General features: G+C 42.4%; 2 protein-coding genes across 12 annotated transcripts in view; one reads left to right on the top strand and one right to left on the bottom strand.

The window, feature by feature from the left end:
- Positions 1–18,341, top strand: part of ANKS1A (ankyrin repeat and sterile alpha motif domain containing 1A) — a 264,812-nt gene extending 246,471 nt beyond the window's left edge. For 4 of the 8 annotated variants that reach the window (XM_074236481.1, XM_074236483.1, XM_074236486.1 and 1 more), the window contains 10 exons: positions 2,509–2,661; positions 3,439–3,546; positions 5,711–5,875; positions 6,476–6,601; positions 7,262–7,333; positions 7,644–7,730; positions 12,128–12,265; positions 12,977–13,147; positions 13,354–13,452; positions 13,943–18,341. In XM_074236481.1, the coding sequence (XP_074092582.1) occupies positions 2,509–2,661; positions 3,439–3,546; positions 5,711–5,875; positions 6,476–6,601; positions 7,262–7,333; positions 7,644–7,730; positions 12,128–12,265; positions 12,977–13,147; positions 13,354–13,452; positions 13,943–14,062 (1,239 nt within the window). In that variant the 3' untranslated portion in view covers positions 14,063–18,341. The remainder of the gene's footprint in view (positions 1–2,508; positions 2,662–3,438; positions 3,547–5,710; positions 5,876–6,475; positions 6,602–7,261; positions 7,334–7,643; positions 7,731–12,127; positions 12,266–12,976; positions 13,148–13,353; positions 13,453–13,942) is intronic. The other 4 variants (XM_074236484.1, XM_074236485.1, XR_012478464.1 and 1 more) reach the window with 3 other exon arrangements.
- TCP11 (t-complex 11) overlaps positions 15,042–24,325 on the bottom strand; it is an 84,301-nt gene continuing 75,017 nt past the window's right edge. For 3 of the 4 annotated variants that reach the window (XM_074236491.1, XM_074236488.1, XM_074236489.1), the window contains one exon: positions 22,753–23,167. In XM_074236491.1, the coding sequence (XP_074092592.1) occupies positions 22,935–23,167 (233 nt within the window). In that variant the 3' untranslated portion in view covers positions 22,753–22,934. Of the gene's footprint in view, positions 15,226–22,752; positions 23,168–24,325 lie in introns of those variants that run through there. The other variant, XM_074236490.1, reaches the window with a different exon arrangement.

Here is a 24,325-nt window from a genome sequence, read left to right as displayed (position 1 = left end):
GAAGTCTATCTTGTCCAATAGGAAAATAGGAGGGGAAAGGGATGAGGTGGGAAGGGATGGTGATAGAATGGAGGGCAAATGAGATAGGGGATAGTTGAAAACAAAATACGTTTAGAAAAGAGGGACAGGTAAAAGAAGAGAGAATAGAATAAATGGACTTGGGGGAAGAAGAGGATGGAGGAAATACAGGTAGCAAGAATAACTGAAAAAATTTTGAAGCATGTTTCTTTGATACAGAGCCAAGGCAAATTTATAAAAAATAATAGCCATTCCCCAGTTGATAAATGATCAAAGGATATGAAGTAATCAGCTGTCTATTAGCCAATATGAAAAAACACTGTAACTCACTACTATTTGGAGAAGTGCAAATTAAATCAGTTCTGAGATCCTACCTCATACAATTATTATGGCTAATAAGGTAAAGAAGAAAAGTGACAAATGTTGGAAAGGATGTAGGAAAAATGAGACTTTAATGCCTTGTTGGTGGAGTTGAGAACTGATTCAACCATTAGAACAATTTGGATCTATGCCCAAAGGGATATAAAACCATGCATATCCATTGACCTGATAATATAGCTACAAGGTAGGTCTCTATCCCAAAAGAGATAAAAAACTAAAAAGGAAAAGGACCTATATGTACAAAAATATTTATAACAGTTCTTTTCTGGGGGCAGAGAGTTGGAAATTGAGAGGATGCCCACCAATTGGGGAATGACTGAACAAATTGTGATATGTGATTATGATGGTATAAGAAATGATGAGCAGGATGCTCTCAGAAAAATCAGGAAAGACTTATATGAGCTGATGCAAAGCCAAATGTAATATATATAAAGTAATAGCACTATTGTAGGATGATTAGGTGAATGGCTTATCACTTCTCAGAAATAAAGTATCCAAGACAACTCTGAAGGACTTATGAGGAAAACTGCCATCCATCCCTAAAGAAAAAACTAAGAGTGTCTGATTGAATCATACTTTTTTAAATTTTTTTGAGGGATGTGGGTCTATGTCTTCTCTCACAGTGTGACTGTTATGGAAATGTTTTGCATGAGTAAACATGTATAATCTAAGTAAAAGTGAGAGTAGGTAGCAAGGGAGGAAGAGAAAGAATTTGGAACTCAAAATTTTAAAAACCAATGTTAAAAATTGTTTATACAGGGGGTGGCTAGGTGGTGCAGTGGATACAGCACCAGCCCTGGAGTCAGGAGTACCTGGGTTCAAATTCGGTCTCAGACACTTACTAATTACCTAGCTGTGTGGCCTTGGGCAAGCCACTTAACCCCATTTGTGTTGCAAAAACCTAAAAAAATAAAACATTTTTTATGCAGAAACTAGGAAAAAATAAAATACTATAGATTAAAAATGTAGCAGGATAATAACCTTCTAGCCTTCCTATCCACTGCATGGGTCCAGGGGCCAATCAGCATTTACCTTTACCTTTTTAGACTATAACCTAGCTAGCTGCATTTGTTTAATTTTAATTTTTTTTTTTTTAGTTTTTTTCAAGGCAAATGGGGTTAAGTGGCTTGCCCAAGGCCACACAGCTAGGTAATTAGTAAGTGTCTGAGACCGGATTTGAACCCAGGTACTCCTGACTCCAAGGCCGGTCAGTGCTTTATCCACTATGCCACCTAGCCACCCCAATTTTTTTTCTTTTAAAAAAAATTCTATTTTAAAGTTCACCTTTTCTTTCCCTCTGACACCTTTCAATGAGAAAGAAAAATAAAGCCTATTACAAACATGTATCATCAACTAAATAAATTCCCACATTGACTATGTTTTAAAAATCCATCACTTTTCTATCTGGATATGAGTAATATGTTGCATCATGAGGATTGCTATATTTGAAAAGACCTGGTTTCTTGCAACTAAGGTAAGGGGGCATTCCTACTTATGCTATTCTTCCTGTATACCCAAAGAACCTGCAGACAACTAGAGCAAGGCATCTTAAGTTTGGACCTGTGGGTCTTCAAGAGGTCTTATTGATAGATTGCAGGAAATCTGTGAACTTATAAGGGAGAAAAAAATCCATCTCTGTTTCAACATAATTGATTTCTTCTTACTATTTTATGTGTTTTAAACATTTTGAAAAGGGGATTCATAGGCTATACCAGACTGCTCAAGGGTCCCGTGAAAAAAACTAAAGAGATTTGAAAGTCTGAAAAATGTTAGCTAGAAATGTCCAGTGTCAGTGAAATGATTATATTTTCTATCAGATCCCTGACCAAGGTGAGAACAATTGGGGCTGGTTCTTAGTGTTCTAGAATCACCTCTAAATTATTCTGCCTTCTGAAAGATCTCTTCTCTTCCCTCAGCTCCAGGTGACTCTAGAGGAAGATGTACTTAATATAAGATACTTGTGTAACTTGCTGTGGTGATGTCACTGTATCAGCTGCCTGCATTTGGATATGATCAATGTGAACTGGTCTGGGCATGTCACTGGCCTCTACAGCAAGGACATTTATCTTGTGCTTCCTATCATCCATTACTTCCCTTTTCCTTTTACAGGTAAAACCTCTGGGCTGTGATGGGAATGCCCAGCCTTCTGTCCCATCCTGGCTTGACTCTCTGGGGTTGCAGGACTATATCCAGTCTTTCTTGTCAAGTGGCTACAGTTCTATTGACACTGTGAAAAACTTCTGGGAACTGGAACTAGTTAATGTGAGTATAACAGACTAACTAAATTTCCCTCCCAGTGTACCACACACTTGAAGCTCTTCAAGGGAAAAGGGGTTACTATTGGAAGGAGGACCATGGAAATCAACCTCCTCTGGCTTACGCTAAACTTCTTTGGAAGGGCAGCCTTACGTGAAATGATCTCAGGCTCAGAGACCAGAAATGATGGAAGAATATGACCAGGACAACTGTTAAGTGCCCCTAAGAAGATTAAATGTTATGACCTTCCGCCTCAGGATTCCTGGGATTACAACTGCTACTACTTGGGTTTTCTAAGCAGAATTACTAGGCTAGGGCCCAAGAAATTGGGAGCCCAGATCTTAGACGACATTGGATTCAATGAAAGACACACTTCTCCAGGAGAAGGCTTAAGTTTTCAGAAATTGTGTTGTCTTTCCTCAAGCTGAGAGAGCCAGACCCAAGTAATAGGGAAGTAGGGCTGCATCCAGGAGCTCATAATGGAGTGCCCAGGTGAGGTAAGGTGGGAGGAGGGAACTCTGCTGTCCACAAGGTACATTCTAAAGACCTTAAAAAGTCCCTCATTTTTCATCAATAAGGAACAGGCCCAGGGTGATGAAATGACTGCCAGGCTAGGATCAAATTCAAGCCCCCTGCCTCCAAACCAAATGCTCTCTGCACTGATGAACAATTCAGTGCTGCCACTTAAATCTGACTAGTTTTGGAGTAATGAGTGGTGTGAGGAGCTCAGTTTTCAAGCAAACCTGTTTCTTGGTTTCTTCTAATTCCCTTCCCACCCCTCAGGTGCTAAAGGTTCACCTACTTGGCCACCGGAAGCGGATCATCGCCTCTCTTGCAGATCGGCCATATGAGGAGCCCCCCCAGAAACCTCCTCGCTTCTCCCAGCTACGAGTGAGTTGAGTTGATGTGTCTGTCACTGTTGATGATTGGAAACCCTAAGGAAGTGTGTGAGACAGGTGAGGCAGCGAGGAGATTGTTCTCAAAGAGAGTCCAGGCTTTTAGAAAGATGACTCCTGTCTCAGCCACTTTTTCCTGTTGAGGAAGGGGAAGACTTAGACCTCCAACTAGGGCATGAGGAGCAGAGCTTAGCCAGCTGTTCTTTCTCTCCGATTGTCCCAGGCTTTGTGTCTTCCAAAACCTAAGCCAAAGCCTGCCTCAGGAAAGAGTAGAGGCCAAGATGTAAATTCTCTCCTCATCTGGGCTGCCTACTTTATTCTAGGCCCCAAAATTCCAATCTGTAACAAAAGTCAACTAAGGCATGTATCAGTTTATTAGGGAGACCACTAGTCCCTAATCAATTGATGTAAGAGTTTTCTCTGAAGTCAAGGACCCCTCTGCTTGTATTCTTGAAGTTTTTATAATGAGTGGAAGATTACTAAAAATAGATTGAGGCAATACAATCCATGATTAGTCAGTTCCAGCAGGGCAGACTGGGGGGGAAGGGGAACAGTCTCTACAATTGGTCAAAGGGTATGTCCAGGAGTCACCAGTATTAGTCATTCTATATAGAGATCTGGCACTTGGCACAAAACAGTTTGGCATGAAAGAGAAAATGGGAAAACTGTTTTGTTTAGATTTTTGAAACAGAGCTTTCATAGTCCATTCATAGGAGGGGCAAGATGGATACATAAGTTAATATGTATCTTTATAACAAGCCTGCTAATACAATATAATTTCATCCTGTAAATCAGTTCAGAGTAATATAATCATCAATACATAGTTAGTTAATCCTAACTTACATAAGTCCTAGTCTATAATTAAATTAAACTTTTATTCTATTTTTTATTATGTTACTAAAACAATCACTGGCATTCATTAAATCACAGTGAATTGAGTAAATACTGATTAAATTAAGTTGGGATATCAGAATTATTCTTACTGTTATGGAGGAGAGAGAAAAAAGAAATGCACTGCCAAAGCAATTCAACTCCTGGGAGGGACATCTTTGTCTTTGACTCCCCACTTAAATTTCAGAGCTGTGGGGTCCTCCTGAGTGGAGAAGTCTGTGGCCCTGGAGCCAGAAACTTAAGAGTTTCTTAGGTCAGGGCCAGAGTGAGGTTGCTTTGACTATCCAACCTCCTGCCCCCACCCTCCACCTCCTTTGAGCTGATAGTTCTGTGCCTCTTGTGACCCAAGCTGTTATCATTTCTGATAGCTTAAAGACAAAGGCATAGGAGGAATCTGTTGTTTGCTTGCTTTTAATTGCCTTCCCTGCCCACAAGAACCTCACTTTAGAGGTTCTAAATGGAGATACTACCCTCTCCTATTACTTTGAATGCAGTTTACATGGGGATGAGTGTGGCTAGGTAAGCCCCTCAGGTGTGCTTAGAGTACAGAAAGAAACATCTACTAGGGAAAGGTTCTTGATCAGTGGGATTATGTAGAAAGCTTGATAATGATTGGAAAGTTGAAAGGAGGAGAAAGAGAAAAAAGAATGGGTTGGTAGATCTCCAAATTGGCTCTAAGAGGCCTGAAGGGAGGAGACAGACCCCAGAACCATAAGTAGACACTGTTGATGTGAGTAGAGGACAAGAGAGTGCTCGAATGCCCATCCTTCTGCCACCTCTTCTCTACCATTCCTGGCTAAGATATAATGAACTACAAACAGATGCTTGGTCTCAAGAGAGGGAAGGCCAGTAGAGAACCCAAAGAGGCTTTCAATTTGGATTTCAGAGTGACTGAGGCAAGTACTCCAGGATTGTTAAAACTCTGAAAGACAGGTCTATATAAGCATCTGATGCTATATGTCTAAAACATATGGACTCAGTTAAATCTTTGCAGGTTGGAAGGACCTTAATCTGCTCAGTAGAGCCCTCCTTCTGTTTCCTCAAGGAGGATTTAGCTGTTCTGTGAAGTCGCCAGAATTTGCTCAGCCCACATTATTCCTGGATTCCATACATAGTCTGTTGAGGCAGAAACATTAGCTTTCCAGCAGCTTCCTAGTTTCAGACCTGTCCTTTACCTAACTGCTTAATTCTTCCTACCCAGTACTTTGCATCCTTATGTCTGACTGAGGCAGAAAGACCAGGAACTATATCTTCTTTTCCCCTTACAGTGCCAAGATCTGCTTTCCCAAACATCCTCTCCCCTGAGCCAAAATGATTCTTATACTGGGAGGTCAGCAGACCTACTGCTGCCCTTGGAAGACTCAGGCAAGAAGCGACACAACAGCTGCCATGACCCGGCTGCCCACAGTCAAGCTGAGCACTTTAAGACACAGGTCAGGGTCTGGGGGTCTCTATAACCATTCTTCCCTTCCTCTCCCCAACTCAGGTCCTGGTTTTTGCCTGTACATACTGTAACAGGAAGAGCATATAGGGGATTCTCAGAGCAAGACAGTGGCTACTCTGAGACATTCCCAGATCCTCCCTTTCAACATGTTTAAACTTCCTTAGAAAACAGTTGTCTTGGGGCAGCTAGGTGGCACAGTGGATAGAGCACCAGCCCTGGAGTCAGGAGTCCCTGAGTTCAAATCTGGCCTCAGACACCTAATAAATAATTACCTAGCTGTGTGACCTTGGGCAAGCCACTTAACCCCATTTGCCTTGTGAGAAAAAAAAACCTAAAAAAAACAGTTGTCTTAGTAGCAGAGGTTCACATGGCACTGTTGGGATCTGATTATGGATTGAGGAATTAGTCTTTTTCTCAAAAAATCCTCATTCTAACCGTTGCCTCCAAGAATGAAAACGTTTTCAATGTTAGGTGGAGGGGAGTGGAGAATCTTGAGAAAGGCTTACAGTGAACAGGTTTGATGGATATTAGTGGATCTTGGGCAACGGCAGGGAGAAGTCTCCCTCCAACTGAGTAATTATCTTGACAGGAGGATCCTCGGGAGGCCAAATTGACCCTTCGTCCCCCTAGCCTGGCTGCTCCTTATGCCCCTGTGCAGAGCTGGCAGCACCAACCAGAGAAGCTCATCTTCGAATCTTGTGGTTATGAAGCCAATGTGAGTGGTATTCCTTCAGACATATACCTAGGGGCAACCACAGAGTTCCTGTTTTGGAGAAATTGCAGGTTGTGTATCTGGCCCCTTCTCTTCTGTGGTCCCTATCCCATACAAGCCAAGGACTACATTGCCTTCCATGATTTCCTTAGCAAGGAGGGATGATAGGTAGGAGTTAACTGTGGAAGATCTGAGGGAGAGTGTGATCAGAGATAAACTGGGAGAGAGTGGAAGAGAATGTGGTCACAGTGCCAACCTATAGAGATCAAGGAAAACATAGGAAGAGTCACCTAACTCACTTGTATATGATCAGGTTGCTAAACTATATTATTCTCAACCAGGCTAGATTTTTGCCTAAAAGTCCCTATGGCTGGATAAATAGGAGGGCTGAGTGAAGGGACTTTTCACTGGGAAAAAATAGGATGGGGAGGGTGGAGTTGGGAAGAAAACATAAGACTGAATACCCCCAGGTATTGAAGTTCAAATCTCTCCCAGTTATTTTTGAAGTAAATATTTACAAGTTGGGCAAGTGAAAAAAAGAAAATGAAGGGCAGAACTTCTGGACCCTGCAAAAGAATGTTCTGTCTGGAAAATGTGGGTCTGAATTTGCATCTTCACCAGACCCCAGACTAATCTCTGGTCTTCTCATTATTTTCTTCACAGTATTTGGGCTCTATGTTGATTAAAGATCTCCGTGGGACAGAGTCTACACAGGATGCCTGTGCCAAGATGCGGGTAGGTTGATAGTCTTTTACCTGGACAAAAAGTAGCAGGAAGAGCATGCATGTCGAAAGGACAGGTTTTACCCAATCAGAAACAAATGGTTTTAGGGAGAAATAATCTGCACCACTGCCCCAGCTGCCCCCTCAGCATAACCATTAGAGACAGCCTTAAGGCCTTGACCAACAGTATGGGAGCAGCTGTTTTGCCTGCTCCAGGTCCCTTCTGGGTAGAGGAGAGTGAGAAAAAGTCAGAAACCTGTAGTATTCTGGGCATGACCCTGAAAGAGGGAGTTCACAGAGATTTATTTACCTGTTTCCTACAGAAATCAACTGAGCAGATGAAGAAGATCCCAACCATAATTCTTTCCATCACCTACAAAGGGGTTAAATTCATTGATGCCTCTAATAAGGTGAGTTATGAATAAGGATTTCTGGAAGGTGTTGATCAATCTAGGATGGGAAATCTAAATCCTACAGAACAACACTCCCACCCCCAAACAAAACTGCTCATTCATCCAAGGGAGTTTATTACTTAAGAAATAACTATAAAAGGAATGAGGGTACCCTCCCCTCAAGGGTTCTCTTTTTTTTCTTTTTAAAGTAATTTTTGTTGATAACTTGGGCTTTCACATAACAGTCACTTCTGAGCCACTTTTCCAAGAACTAAACCTTCCCTGGTGTAAAAAAAAAATTGATCTTGTGACCTTGCCCATTGTTGTCTTTCTCTTTCCTATCTATTGAGATAGGGAGAGATCTGACAGGTTATCTTTCATTCCCAATATCCAACTAGATATCAAGTCCTCTCACTTTCCTTCCCATTCCGCTTGCTTGAGGACTTCAGGCAGTCTCCTATGTGGGTTCCTTGATTTTAGTCTAATCTAGATCCAGTCTATTCAATTAAGTTTAACTGGCATTTATAAGATTTCTTCTGTGTGCCAACCACGGTGCTACCCACTGGAGGGTCAGAAACAAAAATGAAAACAAATAATTTCCACAGGAATGTTTATATTCTTCTGAAGGACAGCAACAGACATACAGATAAGGAAAAACAGAATATATATATATATAGTGACTGATATAGGAAGGACTTAGAAAAGGCTCCTCCAGGAGATAAGCAAATAGCTTTAGAAGGAGATGGAGTGATTCTGTAAGGCAGAGGTGAAGAGCCACAACTAATATGTTGCTTTGTTTGCACTGAAGTGTATATCAAGGGGAGCAATGTGGGAAAATCCAGAATGATACATTGAAGCCACCCTGTAAAGATTTCAAAGGCCAAAGAGAGCTAGATTAATCTTCCAAGAGTACCAATTTCACCATCCCACTCCTCTCCTCAAAAACTTTCAGTAGCTCCCCATTATCTATAAAATAAAAGCAAAACTTGTCCATTTGGGGGGCAGTCCCTTCCATATCTTGGTCTCATCCTATGCTCCAGTCTTCTTGCTCACCTCCACCTCAGTCTCTCTCCTCTCTTTGAACTACACAGAAGAGAGAAAGAAGAGGAGGGGAGAGGAGAGGAGAGGAGAAGGAAAAGGAAAAGGAAAAGGAAAAAAAGAGAAAAGGAGAGGAGAGGGGAAGAAAGAGAAGGAAGAGCAGAGAGAGATTACAAGAGCTGACTAGTCATGAATTAAAGAAGCACAAGCTGAAACTTTGCTCTGCAACTTGATAGCTCGTTGTCACACAGCAGTCACTCTCTCTCTGCCCTATTGAACTCTCATCTGTGAAATGGGGATGATGATACTTAGTTTCCTCTGACTGCTGTGAGGGTCCTCAGTAAATCTTAGAACACAGGAAGGGTGTTACAAGTTGAATACCTAGCCAGCACTTAAATGTTTGCAGAGGACTTTACATTATCTCATTGAAACTTAAGGCCAACCATTGCAGGTGAGTCCCACAGCATTATTCCTCATTTTATAGAAAAGGAAACTGGCTTGGGAAAGTGAGATGTTTGCCAAGGGTCCTTATAGCTTATTAAGCAGCAGAGTTGTAGTTTGAACAAAAGATTTCATGACTCCAAGTGCAGCATTGTATCCCCCTTGTAATGCTGCATTTTGCTCCATTTTAAATGTCCTCATTGTGCTCTGCCTTCTTTAAGTTCACCTTCAAGACTTCTCCTTGACTCCTGTACTTCACAAAGATCTCCTCTTCTGAATTCTCCTAGCATTTAGTGTCTCCAGGTTCTTGGCCCTTGCCCTGTCCTGACTTTTACTCTCAATTGATTTTTTATATGTTCTGTTTTTAAAAACATTTTTAGGGGTGGTTAGGTGGCACAGTAGATAGAGCACCAGCCCTGGAGTCAGGAGTACCTGAGTTCAAATCCTGCCTCAGGCACATAATAATTACCTAGCTGTATGACCAGTTAACCCCATTGCCTTGAAAAAACTAAAAAAAAATTATTGATGCTCTTTACTTTAATTTCCAGTAACCTCTATCTACACAACAGAATATGTATTGTTTTACTCATCTGTATCAAACAAATAAAGTCACTTCACATTGTATTTGAGAGGCCCAAGTCTATTGGAAACATTAACAAATTATTGACTGATATGGTTAATTCCCCTGATTAATACAAGAAGACTAAGACTGGGGTGGCTGCACCGGCCCTGGAGTCAGGAGTACCTGGGTTCAAATGCGGTCTCAGACACTTAATAATTACCTAGCTGTGTGGCCTTGGGCAAGCCACTTAACCCCATTTGCCTTGCAAAAACTTAAAACACAAAAAAAAGAAGACTAACATTCCTATCTAAAAGGGCTTCTAGAGAAAATCAAAGCAACTATGTGTTACTGCTTTATCTTTCATTAAGAAAATTGTTAGATTAGTAAACAAAATCAAAGGTTTGCTCATAAGGGTCAGTCTTGGCAATTCAGTAACACATAACCTCAGGAACTCCAGAATAAAATGAAGATGTTGCAATTTACAGAAGGAAAATTGAAAAATCATTAGATTAGCTTTGTTTCTGTAATGTTCCTAGACTAGCCAATTAGACTATAGATTAATCTTGATTCTACAAGTGATAGTTTGCTAGTGGCATTGTTGAGCTGAAATATTAAGACATATATATATATATATATATATATATATATATATATATATATATATTTTTTTTTTTAGGTTTTTGGCAAGGCAAATTGGGGTTAAGTGGCTTGCCCAAGGCCACACAGCTAGGTAATTATTAAGTGTCTGAGACCAGATTTGAACCCAGGTACTCCTGATTCCAAGACTGGTGCTTTATCCACTACGCCGCCTAGCTGCCCCTTATATTCTATTTTGATTATGATTTTTGAGACTTCAGTCTTTCCTTCCCAACCCCACACACAGTAACTAGTATAGTGCTAGAAATCCAGCAGATGCTTAGTGAATACTTGTAGAATGAGGTGGTCTTGGTGTGGTGAGAGCAATGAAGTCACTTCTACAGTAAACCTAGAAATAAAAAATGCAGCTGAAGCTTGTCTGAGAACTAGGAAACAACAATTGACTAGGGCTCTGAATGAAAAGCATATTGCCTGAGATTCCTGAACTTTCTTTTAGAACTCCCTCCCTTCCCTGTGGCTTTTTAGTAGGCAGAGGGACAGAGACTTCTTTGAGAGCCAGCTGTTAGCAGAGAGAGAACCTCAAGGCTAAAACAAAAAGATCTATCCCCTGATGGCCTGGGTTCCCCTAAATCAGGAAGAGGCTACAACTTCAGCTGAAATCCATAGTCCAATATTCTTTGTGACCAGCCCAGAAAGACTAGTTGTTAGACCCTGTCTGAATAAATGATCTTATGTCCCTTAGTGGGCTGTGTGGGGAGCCCCTAGGGAAGAAGATCTATCCTCTTCTACATCTGAGAGATTTGTCTTCTATTGCCAGAGTACCAAAGTCAAAAGAATATTGGATTTGAAGTCAGAAGACCTGAGTTCGAATCCTGGCTTTCTCAGGGCCCTTCTGCCTCTGAATGTATAATGCTATCCAGTAACTCCTTGTCCCTGAAGAGTATATTCATGGAATACTAGGGTGTCAAGCTTGAAGGGGCCCAAAATTCATCCAGTCCATCCCTTTATTGTATAAAGGACACTGAATTCCAACAGTCAGCAAGTGAGTGATGGGAGTTGGGACTAAGGTTTGACTCTCCTGACTCAGTATTTTACTATTTCTATTTGACTGTTGCTGGAAGAAAGAACTACTTCATTTTGTGGGGACAGAGGTGCATGCAGGTATATACTCCCTGCCCCTTTCTGCCTTTTGACAATACATCTTGTTCCTTTATTCTTGGTTTACTCCTTTATATCCTGTCTTGGAGCTGAGAAGGCTGAGCTGAATGAAGATGGTTGTGAAATTGATTGTAGTGAAGAGGGAAGAGATAGCACAGCCTCCAGGCCTGTCCACTGAGGCTTTTGGGGCCCATGCCCTTCCCTGCCCCCCAGCCCAGGATGGTAGACTATCTCTCATCAAAGTTAGTGCTTCTATTTAACAAGCAAAGAGTTCTATCCTCTCATGTGGGATCCTTGTTTAAAGACACAGAAACCCTAATGCAGCTTTCTTGATTCTTCACAAATTTCTATCCTTTTTTTTCCCCCAAGGTATATCTATGTTAAAGACTTGAAATGCCCTTTTAAACTTTGGTCTCCATGCCATCCTTGATTGTAGTGCCCTTAAGACCACAGAAAAGGGCAAGTATTGCCCAGAAGGAGAGTTTTTAATGAAGGGTAAACAAAGAAAGGAGATAGTGACTAGAAAAACCAAATGCTCCTGGGCCCCTGCTAAGAGTTGAATGCTCCCAGGGGAAGACTGCAGGCAACTCAGCCAGGCATGTCACTTCCTTCTTGGCAGAACATCATTGCAGAACATGAGATTCGGAATATCTCCTGTGCAGCCCAGGACCCCGAGGACCTCTGTACCTTTGCCTACATCACCAAGGACCTACAGACGAACCACCACTACTGCCATGTGTTCAGCACTGTGGATGTGGTGAGTGGACATGTCTGAGGAGCCAGAGGCCTCAGCCACAACATCTGGTGGGGAGCTGGTGAACCCTCAACCTTACCTTAGTATCATAGAAGCTCAAAACTTTAGAACTAAAAGACAACTTGAAGCTCTTAATCTTATGTGCAGAGAAGAGCCACTGAGAAGCAGTGCACAGCCAGACCTCCTGGCTCTTTCCTTTTCTACCAGGATGCCTTTGGGGCCAGCCCTTTGTCCCCAACAACCCACTGAGATTTCCCTGTCATCCACCAATCAATCCAATTCTGTATCCAGAGAGACTCTCCTGATCACTGATGTTTTCCTTATTCCAGAGACATTTAGTTAGGGACTCTAATGCCTTCCAAAATAGGCTCTGCCCAAAGAGAGGAGACAAATGAGGAAAATGAGTAAAAGCAGGGACAACATGGCCCCTTCCAAGGCCCTGGTACCCAAGACTAGGGCTGCCCATGCCAGGAACTCTGAAGAACCACCTCTCTTTATTCCTTCTGTGCTGAAGAATTATAGCTGTTCTCCTTCCTCAAAAGCCTTGTGACTCTTAGGAGACCCAGAAGATTAATGGAATTGTTAAGGCGATTCCACCCCAAAACCTTCTCTGTAATCCTCAGTATCTATCTAGATGGGAGCATCTAAGAAATGCATGGAAAACTTTTCCATTCCAAAATGTTCATGTGTTTATGATGTTTGGTTCCCTCCCAGAATCTGACCTATGAGATCATCCTGACCTTGGGGCAGGCGTTTGAGGTGGCCTATCAGCTGGCCCTGCAGGCCCAGAAGGCCAAGCCAGGCGGGGCATCAGCAGCCGAGATGATAGAAACAAAAGCTTCCAAACCGGTGCCTAAGCCTCGAGTTGGCATGAGGAAATCTGCAGTACGTATGGCCTGAAGCCTGGGTTTCCTAGCCTTGATCTGATCCTGGGAGAGGGGGGTTTCTCCTTGCACTAAACCATCCTTGGTCCTCAACGAAGACTGCAGAGGGCCCAGGCAGCCTGTCTTCCAGCAGAGTACTCTCTCCCCACTCCCCCCATCATTAATGTGGACCTCTTGTCTGTGTCTGCTTTGCCTTCACCTCCCCAGGGGCCGCTGCCACCTGATAACCGCTGTTGTTACTGTCACACCTGTACTACCCATCGTCCTTCTTACCTACCGCTGCCAGTCGTTAGTCCCGGAGTCAAGGTCTTTACATTTCTTGCCATCTTGTTTCTCTCTTCCCCTCCACCTGGAGATATCATTATCTGTCTGTGCTGTAGTCTTTGTCTTTTGCTTTGCTAAATGTCCACTTCCTAAGTGACAGAGGTACCTGCTCCTTCCTTCCCCAGTACTGTTCTCAGAGCACATCCCCTGGTTTGGCCAGTTTCCAGATGGGGTAGTTCCAGTCTGGTTGTGCAGGGTTAGTAGCCTTGAGTACACTTTTGGCTGAATAACTCCTCTGAATGCTGCTTGAACAGAGCTTATACTTTGCCTCCTACTGAGCCCCTCAAAATAGGAAGCTTTTCCCTTTTGAACCTCCCTCAAGAGGTCCACCTGGAGAGAACAACTCTGGTTCAGTTGATGAGGTTTTTAGCTTAGCCTAAGGGAGGTGATCTGAGGCTTATCTTGGATTCTCTTCAGCCTTGACCTTAGCATGCAATTGCTGATGCTTGTCTTTCCCTCTCATGTTCTCCAGTTGGAACCATCTGACATGGACCAAGATACCCAGTCTCATGCCAGTGTCTCCTGGGTAGTGGACCCAAAACCGGATTCCAAAAGGAGCCTCAGCACTAAGTATGAGACCACTATCTTCTAAAACCAACCCAGCCCCTCTCTCCACTAGTCTCACTGTGCCTTTACCATCTGATCTGTCTGCTGTTTTCAGCTCTCTCCTTCCAGCTGCTGATGGTGAGCCCCCTACCCTCCCAGGGGCCTGCTCTCTTCCCTGGCAGCAGCACTAAGACACTGTACACTAACAACTTTTATATCTCATACCACCAAACACTGTGAATCCTCCTCCCTTTGGCTGGGGACTATGCAGTGGAGGGAGGAGATGCCTTCAAGGTGGGCACCAAGAGGGCTGAGGGGCCTTTGAATGGATGGGCACTCCAAGTCCCTGGGGGATTGGCCTTAAAGCCGACTCAAACGGAGATGGTCATTTCACCTTGGGCTCAAGCTCAGGACATCTGATCTACTCTGGCCCATACTTCCATCTGAGCCATGACTGGGGACTTTTGCCAAGACCTAACTCACTCACTTTCTCAACACTAACCACTGTGACCACCCAGTGTGCCAGGAAACCTATTTCCCATTCTAAACTCAAACCTGATCTGCCCCATCACCTCTCTGATGTACGGTGCTAGATACTTTTGTCATTTGGTATTGGGAGGACTGAGCTCTTGCAGATGACCTGAGGCAGGAGATGAAAGGCAATATTCTGGTTTGGACTATTGGACAGAATTGCATTCTTGGTGTCTAGGGTGCATGCCAATTCTTCACATCTGTAGCTGAATCTCAGGAGCTTTAAGGAGTTATCTCAGGGGTGACCAGAGTGTTGGGGACTTAATGATATCTAGAATATCTCGTGGCTTACTCCACCAAACGGGGTTTTTTTGCCTCTTATAATCTATGACAAATAGAGTCCTAGAAGTTTGGGCAGCATTAGCCTGAGTTCCAAAGTCCAGGTCACCAAATGGAAGGCAAATGAGGGGTAAGGCCTGTACTCTTCCCATATGGTGCAGTCATATTTTCTCAGAATGGGGCTGCCATAAACTAGGGGCTGGTCCCCCAAGCTTTTTTCTTTATTAACTGCTGTCATTTTCCAAGTCTTTCTTATGTCTGCTTCCTTCTCCATAATGTGAGGATTCAAAAACTGCACAGTGACCCGTGCTTTGACCTCCTTCTTCCCAGGCCTCTGGTGTGGTAGATAATAGAATGATGGACACTGTCATTTCCTATGAATTCAAGAGCCTCCAAAACCTTTAAGAACCGAGATGAGAAAGGAGATGGGACTTTAGTCAAGCAGAATCAAGTCTAGTGGGGGGAGTTAGCTTAGTTGGCAGGATTTAGGAAGAAGGTAATTTCATTAGAAAATGGTTTAAATGTAATATGGTCCAACAGGAAGTTGAACATAGCAGTTGTGGGGAATTTCAAGAGAAGTTATTGTAACCGGGCAGACTTCCCTGCCTGCCTGGACCTTGTGCCTTTTAAGAGCAGATTTCCTGTACCCAAGCTGCTGAGCTTACCATATATCAGGGCGCCCTGGGGATTCTGTGAAGCATCTTCCCCTTCAACCTCAGTCCTCCTCTCTGTGCAGCTTGCCTTTGGTTAACCCTTTACCCTCCCCATTCTGTTTACTTCTGCCAAGCTGAGCCACTGGGAAACCACACTGCTGCCGAAAAATAGTCCTGGGGGCACAGACTGCTGCCACCACTGCCTCACCCGCCATCATGAAGATCCAGGCTCAGCCTCTGATTTGGGGACCACCTTCCTGCTGCCCAGCACAGGCTCCCAGCCAAGCCTCCCCCATCTCTCTCCCTGCCTGCCTGGAGAGCAGCAGCTCGGGGCTTTCAACTTGAGCAGATGAGATTGGGATTGCCAGGGCCCAAAACGTGACTCTGGGGTTTTTAGCTTGTCCAGGAAAAAAAAAATTTTTAGTAGGAAAAAATGACTGCCCATGGCCTGGGGGGTCCATAGGGACACCTGTTAATCTTCAGCCAGAAAGTCATGGGGGTGAAGGACAATCGATTCATCTAGGTCTTCCTCAGAATAGACTTGGGAACAGTGGCAGATGTGAAAGGAGAGCAGCTACTTATGGATGGGGGAGCAGAAGCCCAGAATTAGCAGCTTGCTGGTCCAGCCAGGCTCCTAAGTGCACAAATTCCTCAAAGTCATTTGGTCTGGTGCTACCAAGACAACTGCAGGTGAGACTTGAAATTCAATCTAAGAGATTTTTAGGGGTGAATTAATTGTTTGATCAAATTTTCAAGTTGATGACCTTGGCAGAAAAAATTTCTCTGCCCCTGCCTTAAAACAAGACTATTTGAAGACCACATCTCTGACACACACACACACAAAACACAACACAACACAATCCTAGTGACTCCTGAAAAGTAGCTGCTCTTGAGCCATTGCTAGAATTTTAGATGTAAAGTGATGATGGTTGTTAGCATACATTGGTATGCACAGTTGATTCCTAGAGCTTTGGTCTCCTCAGGGCCCCCACCCCAAAGTGACCAAGGGTTTGGATCTTCACATTAGCTCTTTAGGAGCTCCATATTTTCTAAGTTCCAAAGGAAAGGAGAAAAAGCTTCATTTGGGACATTAACAGAGAGACACTCACCTGAGGCTGATAACCTGGTGATTGAGATTTGTTTAAGCAGGCCTTCACAGTGCAGTCTCATTGTTAACAATTTTGAATCTTGACTGTGCCTGTTTTATTCCCAGTGCTCCAAGTCCCTTGCTCATCCCTGGCTCCAAATAAATATTTGCTGACTTGATCTCTAATCATTCAGACAGTGCCCATTCTCTGCACCAGGCTGCTTAGAGCACTACTATTTCTTGCAGCTCTCCAATTTGCTTCTTTTCAGTTTTGTTTCCAAATTTAAAACAGGGACTTATTTCATTTGAGACGGAAGGGCTGAGCCCTTGTGGCCTGTACCTCTGGGATAGGGAGCAAAGAGGAACCATGCCTTTTCAGTGTGCTTTGGCAAACCTAGTATTCTCATAGTGTAGTTTATTCCTGTCCAAGTGCTGATATTGTAGATTTGGGCAGCACTTCTCTTTCCCAATGAAAGGTGTCAAGTGGAATTACATATATGTGAATACAGGGAGGCTCCTTTTAGAAACAATCACACGTATACTATGGTTGACCAGAAGTTGTGGTATCTTCAGTTTATTTGAGGTTTGGCCTTGTAGGTTTCTTCCTTTCTTTTTCTTCATAAGATGACTGAAGTTCTTGACCAGCCTTGGGAGCTGTTGATCCTGATCACCAAGCTCAGAGCTCCTCTTACAGAAAGGAGCTAGTCTCAGCTTCTCTGTCCTTGACCATGACAATGGTTCTTCTAGGCCTGGCAGGGACTCCTAGCCACTTGCCTTTGTACGTTACTCAGTCTGTTTCCCCAAAAAATTTCCCAAGGAAAATTTAAGATTTCTGAAGTAAAATTTTCCTGCCCCTGCTATATGGCTGGGTCTTTATGCCCTGGGCCCACTAAGTAGTATGTCATCTTCCAGAGCTCCACCTTCATCCTTTTTTTCAAAGAAGGTAGTTTCCTTTCCAAGTAGATTTCTGTGGGTAGATGGGAGGTCCAGGAAGAAAATTCTGTGTAGACACTAAGATGAATTTCTCAAATTTTTAAAAAATCACATTTAGGTGTTTTTATTTTTCTTAAAGCTGCTATGTCCTCTTTATTTATTCAGGGTGTTTTCAGATTGGGAAGTTGGCTGATCAGCTCTGGTTCTGAGTTAGGTTTTTAAGATTGATATATTTTTAGATATTGGAGAAAGGAAAGTGACTGGATTTTTTTTTTAATGGGGGTCAGGTACTCTCCCTTCCCTAGAAAGGGATATTGCAACTTTAAGAACAGACTGAGTGGGAAAGCCACTGCTATCACACTGTTCTCAGTGCAGGCCATGTAGCATGGCTGAACCACATCCACTGTGTTTCTGAACTGTGAAGGAGGAGCCCGTTTAGGTGTGAAACTGCAGCTTTCTTGGAATGGGTTCAATTACATTATTAAGCTGTCATCAGTTCCCAGTTCTCTGCTTGAATTCCCCCATGTGTTTGCTAACTGTTCTGAGGCAAATCTTCTTCCTAACAAGGCTACATGAATTTGCGACTCTCCAGGTCCCTGGTGGACCCTCTAGTAGTACTGAAGGTCAGAGGTAGTTTTCTCAGAGAAAAGTTGGAACAGTAAAAGCAAGCACATTGGTGGTTTGTGAAAGTTAATGTGAATTTTAGTCTGGTTTGAAGACTCATCTGATATTGCCCAGACTTGCAGAATGACTGTCAAATTCAGTTTTATGAAAGGGTGATTTTGCTAATGTGGTATATGGCAATGGGACTGATTTGTAATAAAAATGTTATTTAATCTTTGTCTCTGTATTTTGATACTTGAATGATTTTCCTTTTTATTTTCCTGTGTATATATATATATATATAATTGTTAATCTGTCCAATTTTGTCATAATTATAAAACACCTTGTGGTACCAAACATAACCAATCTGTGCAACAAAATAGACTGACCTCACTACACAGAGAGATTGTAAATATTCCTGGGCTTCCAGCATTGGTTTTGTTATTTTCATAACTGTACAACTTAGAACAGACTGAATAAATGAGAAGTGACTTAGAACCCTGTGGTTTCATTTCTATATTGGCAACTTCTTTAAGGTCTTAATTTGAAAAAAGGCTGGGTTGGACCTGGAACAGAATCTTGTCATTTCGGAGAAGTTTGCTGTGTTTGAAAATTGTGCTGCCTGTTTTACCATACTTTAAGACCAAGGTGCTATCTGGTTGCTGTTAAAATTGATGTTCCTTGTAATAGAGATGTTTGTTTATATCCTGTTCATTTAGAATTTTGCATATCAGATACCTGAATTGAATCATCAGTCTAGCTGATGTCACTTTTTTCTTCTACTTCTAATGTGTGTATACCTGAATATTCAAGCTGTGCTAAGCACAGATAAGACAGTGCCTAGTAAGCACAAAAAGCCTGCAACAAATACTATGGCATGAAAAAGAGGGTCACTTGTGGTCTCTCTGATGGTGATGAAAAGGTAAGACTTGAAAAGCAGGTGATGAAGAATGGGGATCTGAGTAGGGGGCATGGGGAATGCACTTGGAAGTATGTTCTGACTATGCCCCAATCAAATGGCTCTTGCTTTCAAATATCAATGTCATTTGGAAAAGTTATTAGATTTATTTTGGGTTCATACCAGAAGGAAGAATGCCTCCAAATGTGTCCATTAAGATCTTAAGATTCAGTTAAATATAAGACAGGCCTGTTTTTTAAAATAGCTGCCTGTCCTATCCCTGGAAGTGTTTAGGCAGCAGGGATAATGGAAAAACAATTCCACCATGGGCTATCAGACCCCTTCCAGTTTTCAATCTATATAGCTCCTGACCCTGAGTCTGGAATCTTATATTTGAAAAGGACTTTAACGATTGGACCATAGATTTAAACTGGAAAGGAACCTTAGAAGTCTTAGACTAAGGGGTGAGGAACCTTTTTTTCTTCCAAGGGCCATTTTGAATATAACCATTATTCATGGGCCATATAAAATTATCAACTGAAAAATCCAAACCCTAAAAAAGGTTCTGGATTTATTGAATTTGTAGTCCTACTTGTAGTTGCCTTGGCAGAGCCAGACCAAAGTGATTTCATTTATACCCTGTGGTGTATTCCCTGCTTCAATGCTTTCATTTTGCAGATGAAATCAAGGTCTAGTGTGGTGAATGTATTCATTCAGGAATACACACATAATAGTGGCCCTAGGATTCATAGCCAGGCCCCACTAAAGAATTTTTAGGCTCTAATGTCCTCATTCATCTAAACTCTGGTTATTCCTCTATGGTCTCAACATGGCTAACTAAGAAGGCAGCTTGGTAGAACAGTGGATAATAGAACACTGGACCTGGAGTGGGAAACTTCAATTCTGATCCAATCTCAAGACACTTTGCTTTAGTTACTCATGTAAGAAAGTGGCAAACCACTCCAGTCTTTGCCAAGAAAACCCCAAATGGGGGACATAAAAAATTCAATTGTGACTGAAAAAAAAATAGCAAAGGTGGCTAAATGAACCTCTCTATATTACTATAGTACCTTCCTCTCCAGTCTTTTCCCCTTCTACTCATTTTTCAGTTTCTCCATTACTTTGTGCTACACCACCAAGTCTTCCCCCAAAAATTCTCCATTAGTTTTATACTATTAAGCCAGACTTCTTGAGCCGTGTGCATTCTACTATGATCATAGGGGTTAAGAAAGCCTTGGAGCGGAATCCTGCAAGTTGGGCTCAAAGGATACGCCTCTTCTCTACTAAGGTCTAGAAATCTTAAAGACAAACAGGCAACTGCCATGGCATGGCTTCCATCTGCATGAAATCAAGTCTTTATCTTTTATTAGCTTAGTAAATATGAATTCAGTAATCTCTATAATGGTGAGGGGTTGGATATGTTTAGAATTTAACTCAACAATCTGTCCAATGCCCTAATTTGGAGCTAAGTTCTATATTGTGTGGTGTGTTAAAACACAGATGTCAAGCTTATATTAAAATGTCACCAGGAAATGTCTTAATCAAATAAAATTAATAAACATACAATTCAACAAATAAAATTAATAAACATACAATTCAACAAAAGATAATGGTAATTTCTGGTTTTCTAAATCCATAGCCTACAGGGTCCACACCCTCAGAACTTGCCAGAATTATATGTGAGATACAGACTCAGATGAAATGATTCCCCAAGATCCCTTCCTGCAGCTTAGAATCTTTCCTCTCACAACAAGAAATCCAAAGGACAAATTCTATGTTCCCACTTAGTTCAAAACTTAGCATTCTGAAATATTTTTGCTAAAAAGCAGAAGCTAATATGTATCTGGTACCTCTTATGGTCCAGAGACACTGTACTGTGTGTTGCAATATCTCTTATCCTCACAGCCACCCTGGGAAGTAAATGCTATTTGTTATCCCCACAGATAAGGAAACTGAGGCAGAATTCCAACTCTCAATAGACCCAGCTTACCCATACCTACAAATTATCCTCGAGACACTTAAACCTCCAAAATATCAGTTTTCTCTGAATTCAGAAATAGGCAAAAGCCTAAAAAAAATGGACATGGGGTGGCTCAGTGGCACAGCCGATAGAGCACCAGCCCTGGAGTCAGGAGGACCGGAGTTCAAATCTAGCCTCAGACACTTATTACCTAGCTGTGTGGCCTTGTGCAAGCCACTTAGCCCCATTTGCCTAGCAAAAACCTAAAAAAAAAAAATGGAATTCAGGAATAGGTACTATTTGGTACAAGTCTCAATCTGTGTGTTTTGCATAGGCATCAATAAGAATAAGTCATTAAATTTCTCTGTACTTCAAAGTCATTTATAAAGCTAAAGGGTTTGACTTGATGAGGGTCCCTTCTACTTCTAAATCTGTCCATCTCATTTACAATGCACTTTAAATATGCCCTTGAAAGGTACCATAATATAAGTTAGGTATAAAGATTGGATCTGTGACTTCACTGGTTTAGAAAACTCCCATTTGTGGAAACTCCCCCTACCCTATCTATGTGAGTCAGTACCTTCGTAGTTTTCTAGAGCATAGAATTTTAAGGATTTTCCATAGATATGTATTGTGCTACCTGCCTCTCATAAGCACTAATTATTCATAATATGTTTTCAGACTAATGGACTAGATTTCTTCCCTTTTTATTTTTAGTGGTGAGTTACAGAGATTTTGATTCACCTCTTCCATATGGACACACAAGAGGACCAATTCAAAAACTCAAGAAATTATTCATTCCAGGTTTTAATTGTAAATGGCAGAATTTGCATTTCAGTTCACTCCCCACCCCCCCCCCCCCACCAACCAATCAATATACTCCTCAACCTAAAAGAAAAGCTCTTGTTTCCCCCTCTACCCCGAATCCTCCCTCTCCTCTTCCCTCCTGAGAGACCAAGGCTGAATTGCCATTCTCTGGGGGCTGCCCATTTCAAAACCAGATGCCCTATTTGAGCTCCATAATGATACCTAGTTATGGACATCATGGTTAGAGATAGGTTTGTCCACAAGTGGTACTATGATGATGAAACACTCCAGAGGCTCTCCTGGAGGGGCCCTCAGCACCAATTTTATCCTTAGTTGTCCTAGAACATTTATCTAATGATGTTATCTCTGCCCGTAACTGTGATAGCCTCAGTTGCCAGATAGTCAATTCTAGCTAAAGATAAAAGAGCAGGAACAGTCACCACTGTTGATTACTTTCACTCGAGAAAGAAAATCTACAATTTGAGCCCATTTCCTTAGCTGACAGCCCTACAGTTTTAACCTCTATCTTCTTGTCCTGTTTTTCAGATCATCCAATGGAACAGTTAGCTGGAAAAGCCCTTCCCACTGTGTAGCATCCACCCCAGGACCTGACTGGGTGGTTAGCCTTGGGGAAATTTTGATTTACTCAGTTTTTCAAAAAGTGTCCTGAGGTAAATAAGTGGTTTCTGACTTCCAGAGGCCCTTTCTCCCTAGAACTCAGAGACTGTGAAGTTATGGGTCTCATGGACTGAAAATGCTTTTCCCTTTGGGACAGACCATCCTGTCATCCAGGATGACAGCCAAGAACACAACCAAGCTGGCCTGGCTGTCCAGTCCTGGTGGGTGCCCTTGGGTGGGTTAGCAGAGCAACAGAGCTGGTCAGGTCCCCAGGGGCAGGGAGAGCTGTGCAAATCCTTTAGCTTCTCAACTAAATGGGGAAGGGAGCCCAGAGGCCAAGCCTAAAGCTCCAGCACAGGAGCAAATGTTTCTTGCAGCTCAGAAATTTATTGGTAAAAGTGCTCAAGCAGCTTGGTGTTCACATGCAGCCTTGGTGTCCAGGCTGCAGGGGAGGGGGGAGGGGGAAGAAGAGGTGTGGCTGTCATGCCAACCTCTCAGTGGACAAGAGCTCTCCTCCATGCCCCGCATCAGGGCACTCCACTCAAGATTTCAGATAGAATCCACACTTGCTTTCGATTCTTGTGGAGGGAAGAGGACTTTTTTTAAGATGCCAGCATAGTAGGGCCCAAACACTTGTTGATTGTGATGTATCAGGCATGAAAACCTTTGGCCTATTTCTGCCAGCTCATCTTCGATAGGAGTAATGCCTCCAGGGAGGTCCCTCAGAGAAGACTGCACTCCCCGGATGAGGCAGCATTTGAGAAACAAACGGATTCGTTGATCTGTGAATATTGACAGATAGTAGGAGAGTTCAAGGAGGGGAAATCTTGTTGAACCTTTACCCCCCCTCCTATTTACAGGAGGACAACTCATCTGCTTAGGCAGTTAAGTCATGCAATTTGACTAGTTTTAGTTTTAATGTATAGATCCCCAAATAAAGCAAATATAAAAAAAATTAGCGAGGTAGCAAAATTTCAATTATTTGCAGGGTTGAGTTAGGTGATGCCAGTTTAACACTGGTGTGATGATGGCCAAGAGCTCTGCTGCCAGTGAGTCTATCAACAAACAATTTATTAAGTGCTTATTATTTAGCATAGTGCTAAAGCATTGGAGATACAAAGAAAAGCCAAAAACAATCAAATGGGAGAGATAACATAAATAACTGGATATAAAGAGATCTAATAGAATGTATATGTGTTTGAATATAATCTGAAAGAGGGAGGTATTAGAACCTGGAGCTTGGGGGACAAGAAAGGCTGCTTTAGAAAGTTGAATAAGAGCCCTGTAGGAAGCCTGGAAGACAGACAAGATGAACTCTCAGCTGGTGCCCCTGGTTTGTGGAAGACACAGAAGGACATCAAAAGGCTGGAAACATAGGAGTAGGTGAGGTTACACAGGCAAGTAAAACAGCTCTTTATTTGGAAGACTAGTACAGGCAAGAGGTAAGGAGAGCCTAAACTAGGTCTACTGCTGCATGAGGGTAGAAAAGATCTAGAGAACAGGTCAGACATGGGGGGAGAATGAAAAACTGAGGATCATGGCAAGGTTATATCCAGGATAATTCAGAGTTTGGTGGTAGCCTCAGTAGTGATAGGAAGCTGGAAAGGAGGAAGGATTTTGGGAGAAATAATGGATATTAAGAGTTGAGAGATTACACAGGACATCCAATCTGAGATGTCCAAGAGGCAGAGATGTAGAATTGTTAACTCAAAAAAGAAACTCAGGCTGTATATGGAGATCTAGGAACCATCTGCAAAGAAGATAACTGGCAGGTGATGAAGAGTTAGAGAGTGAAGACTGTAGATAGAAGCCAGAATAGAGCCTGAGGGGACAACCATGGACAGTGGGAAGACATGGGTGACATGGCACAAAGAGACTTCCAGGAGAAGAGAGTGATTGGCAGCATCAGATGCTGGGCAGATCTAAGAGGAGCAGAACTG

This window comes from Macrotis lagotis, chromosome 5, assembly GCF_037893015.1.
Source record: "Macrotis lagotis isolate mMagLag1 chromosome 5, bilby.v1.9.chrom.fasta, whole genome shotgun sequence".
Classification (NCBI taxonomy): Eukaryota; Metazoa; Chordata; class Mammalia; order Peramelemorphia; family Peramelidae; genus Macrotis; species Macrotis lagotis.
This window is presented reverse-complemented; position numbering and strand designations above follow the sequence as displayed.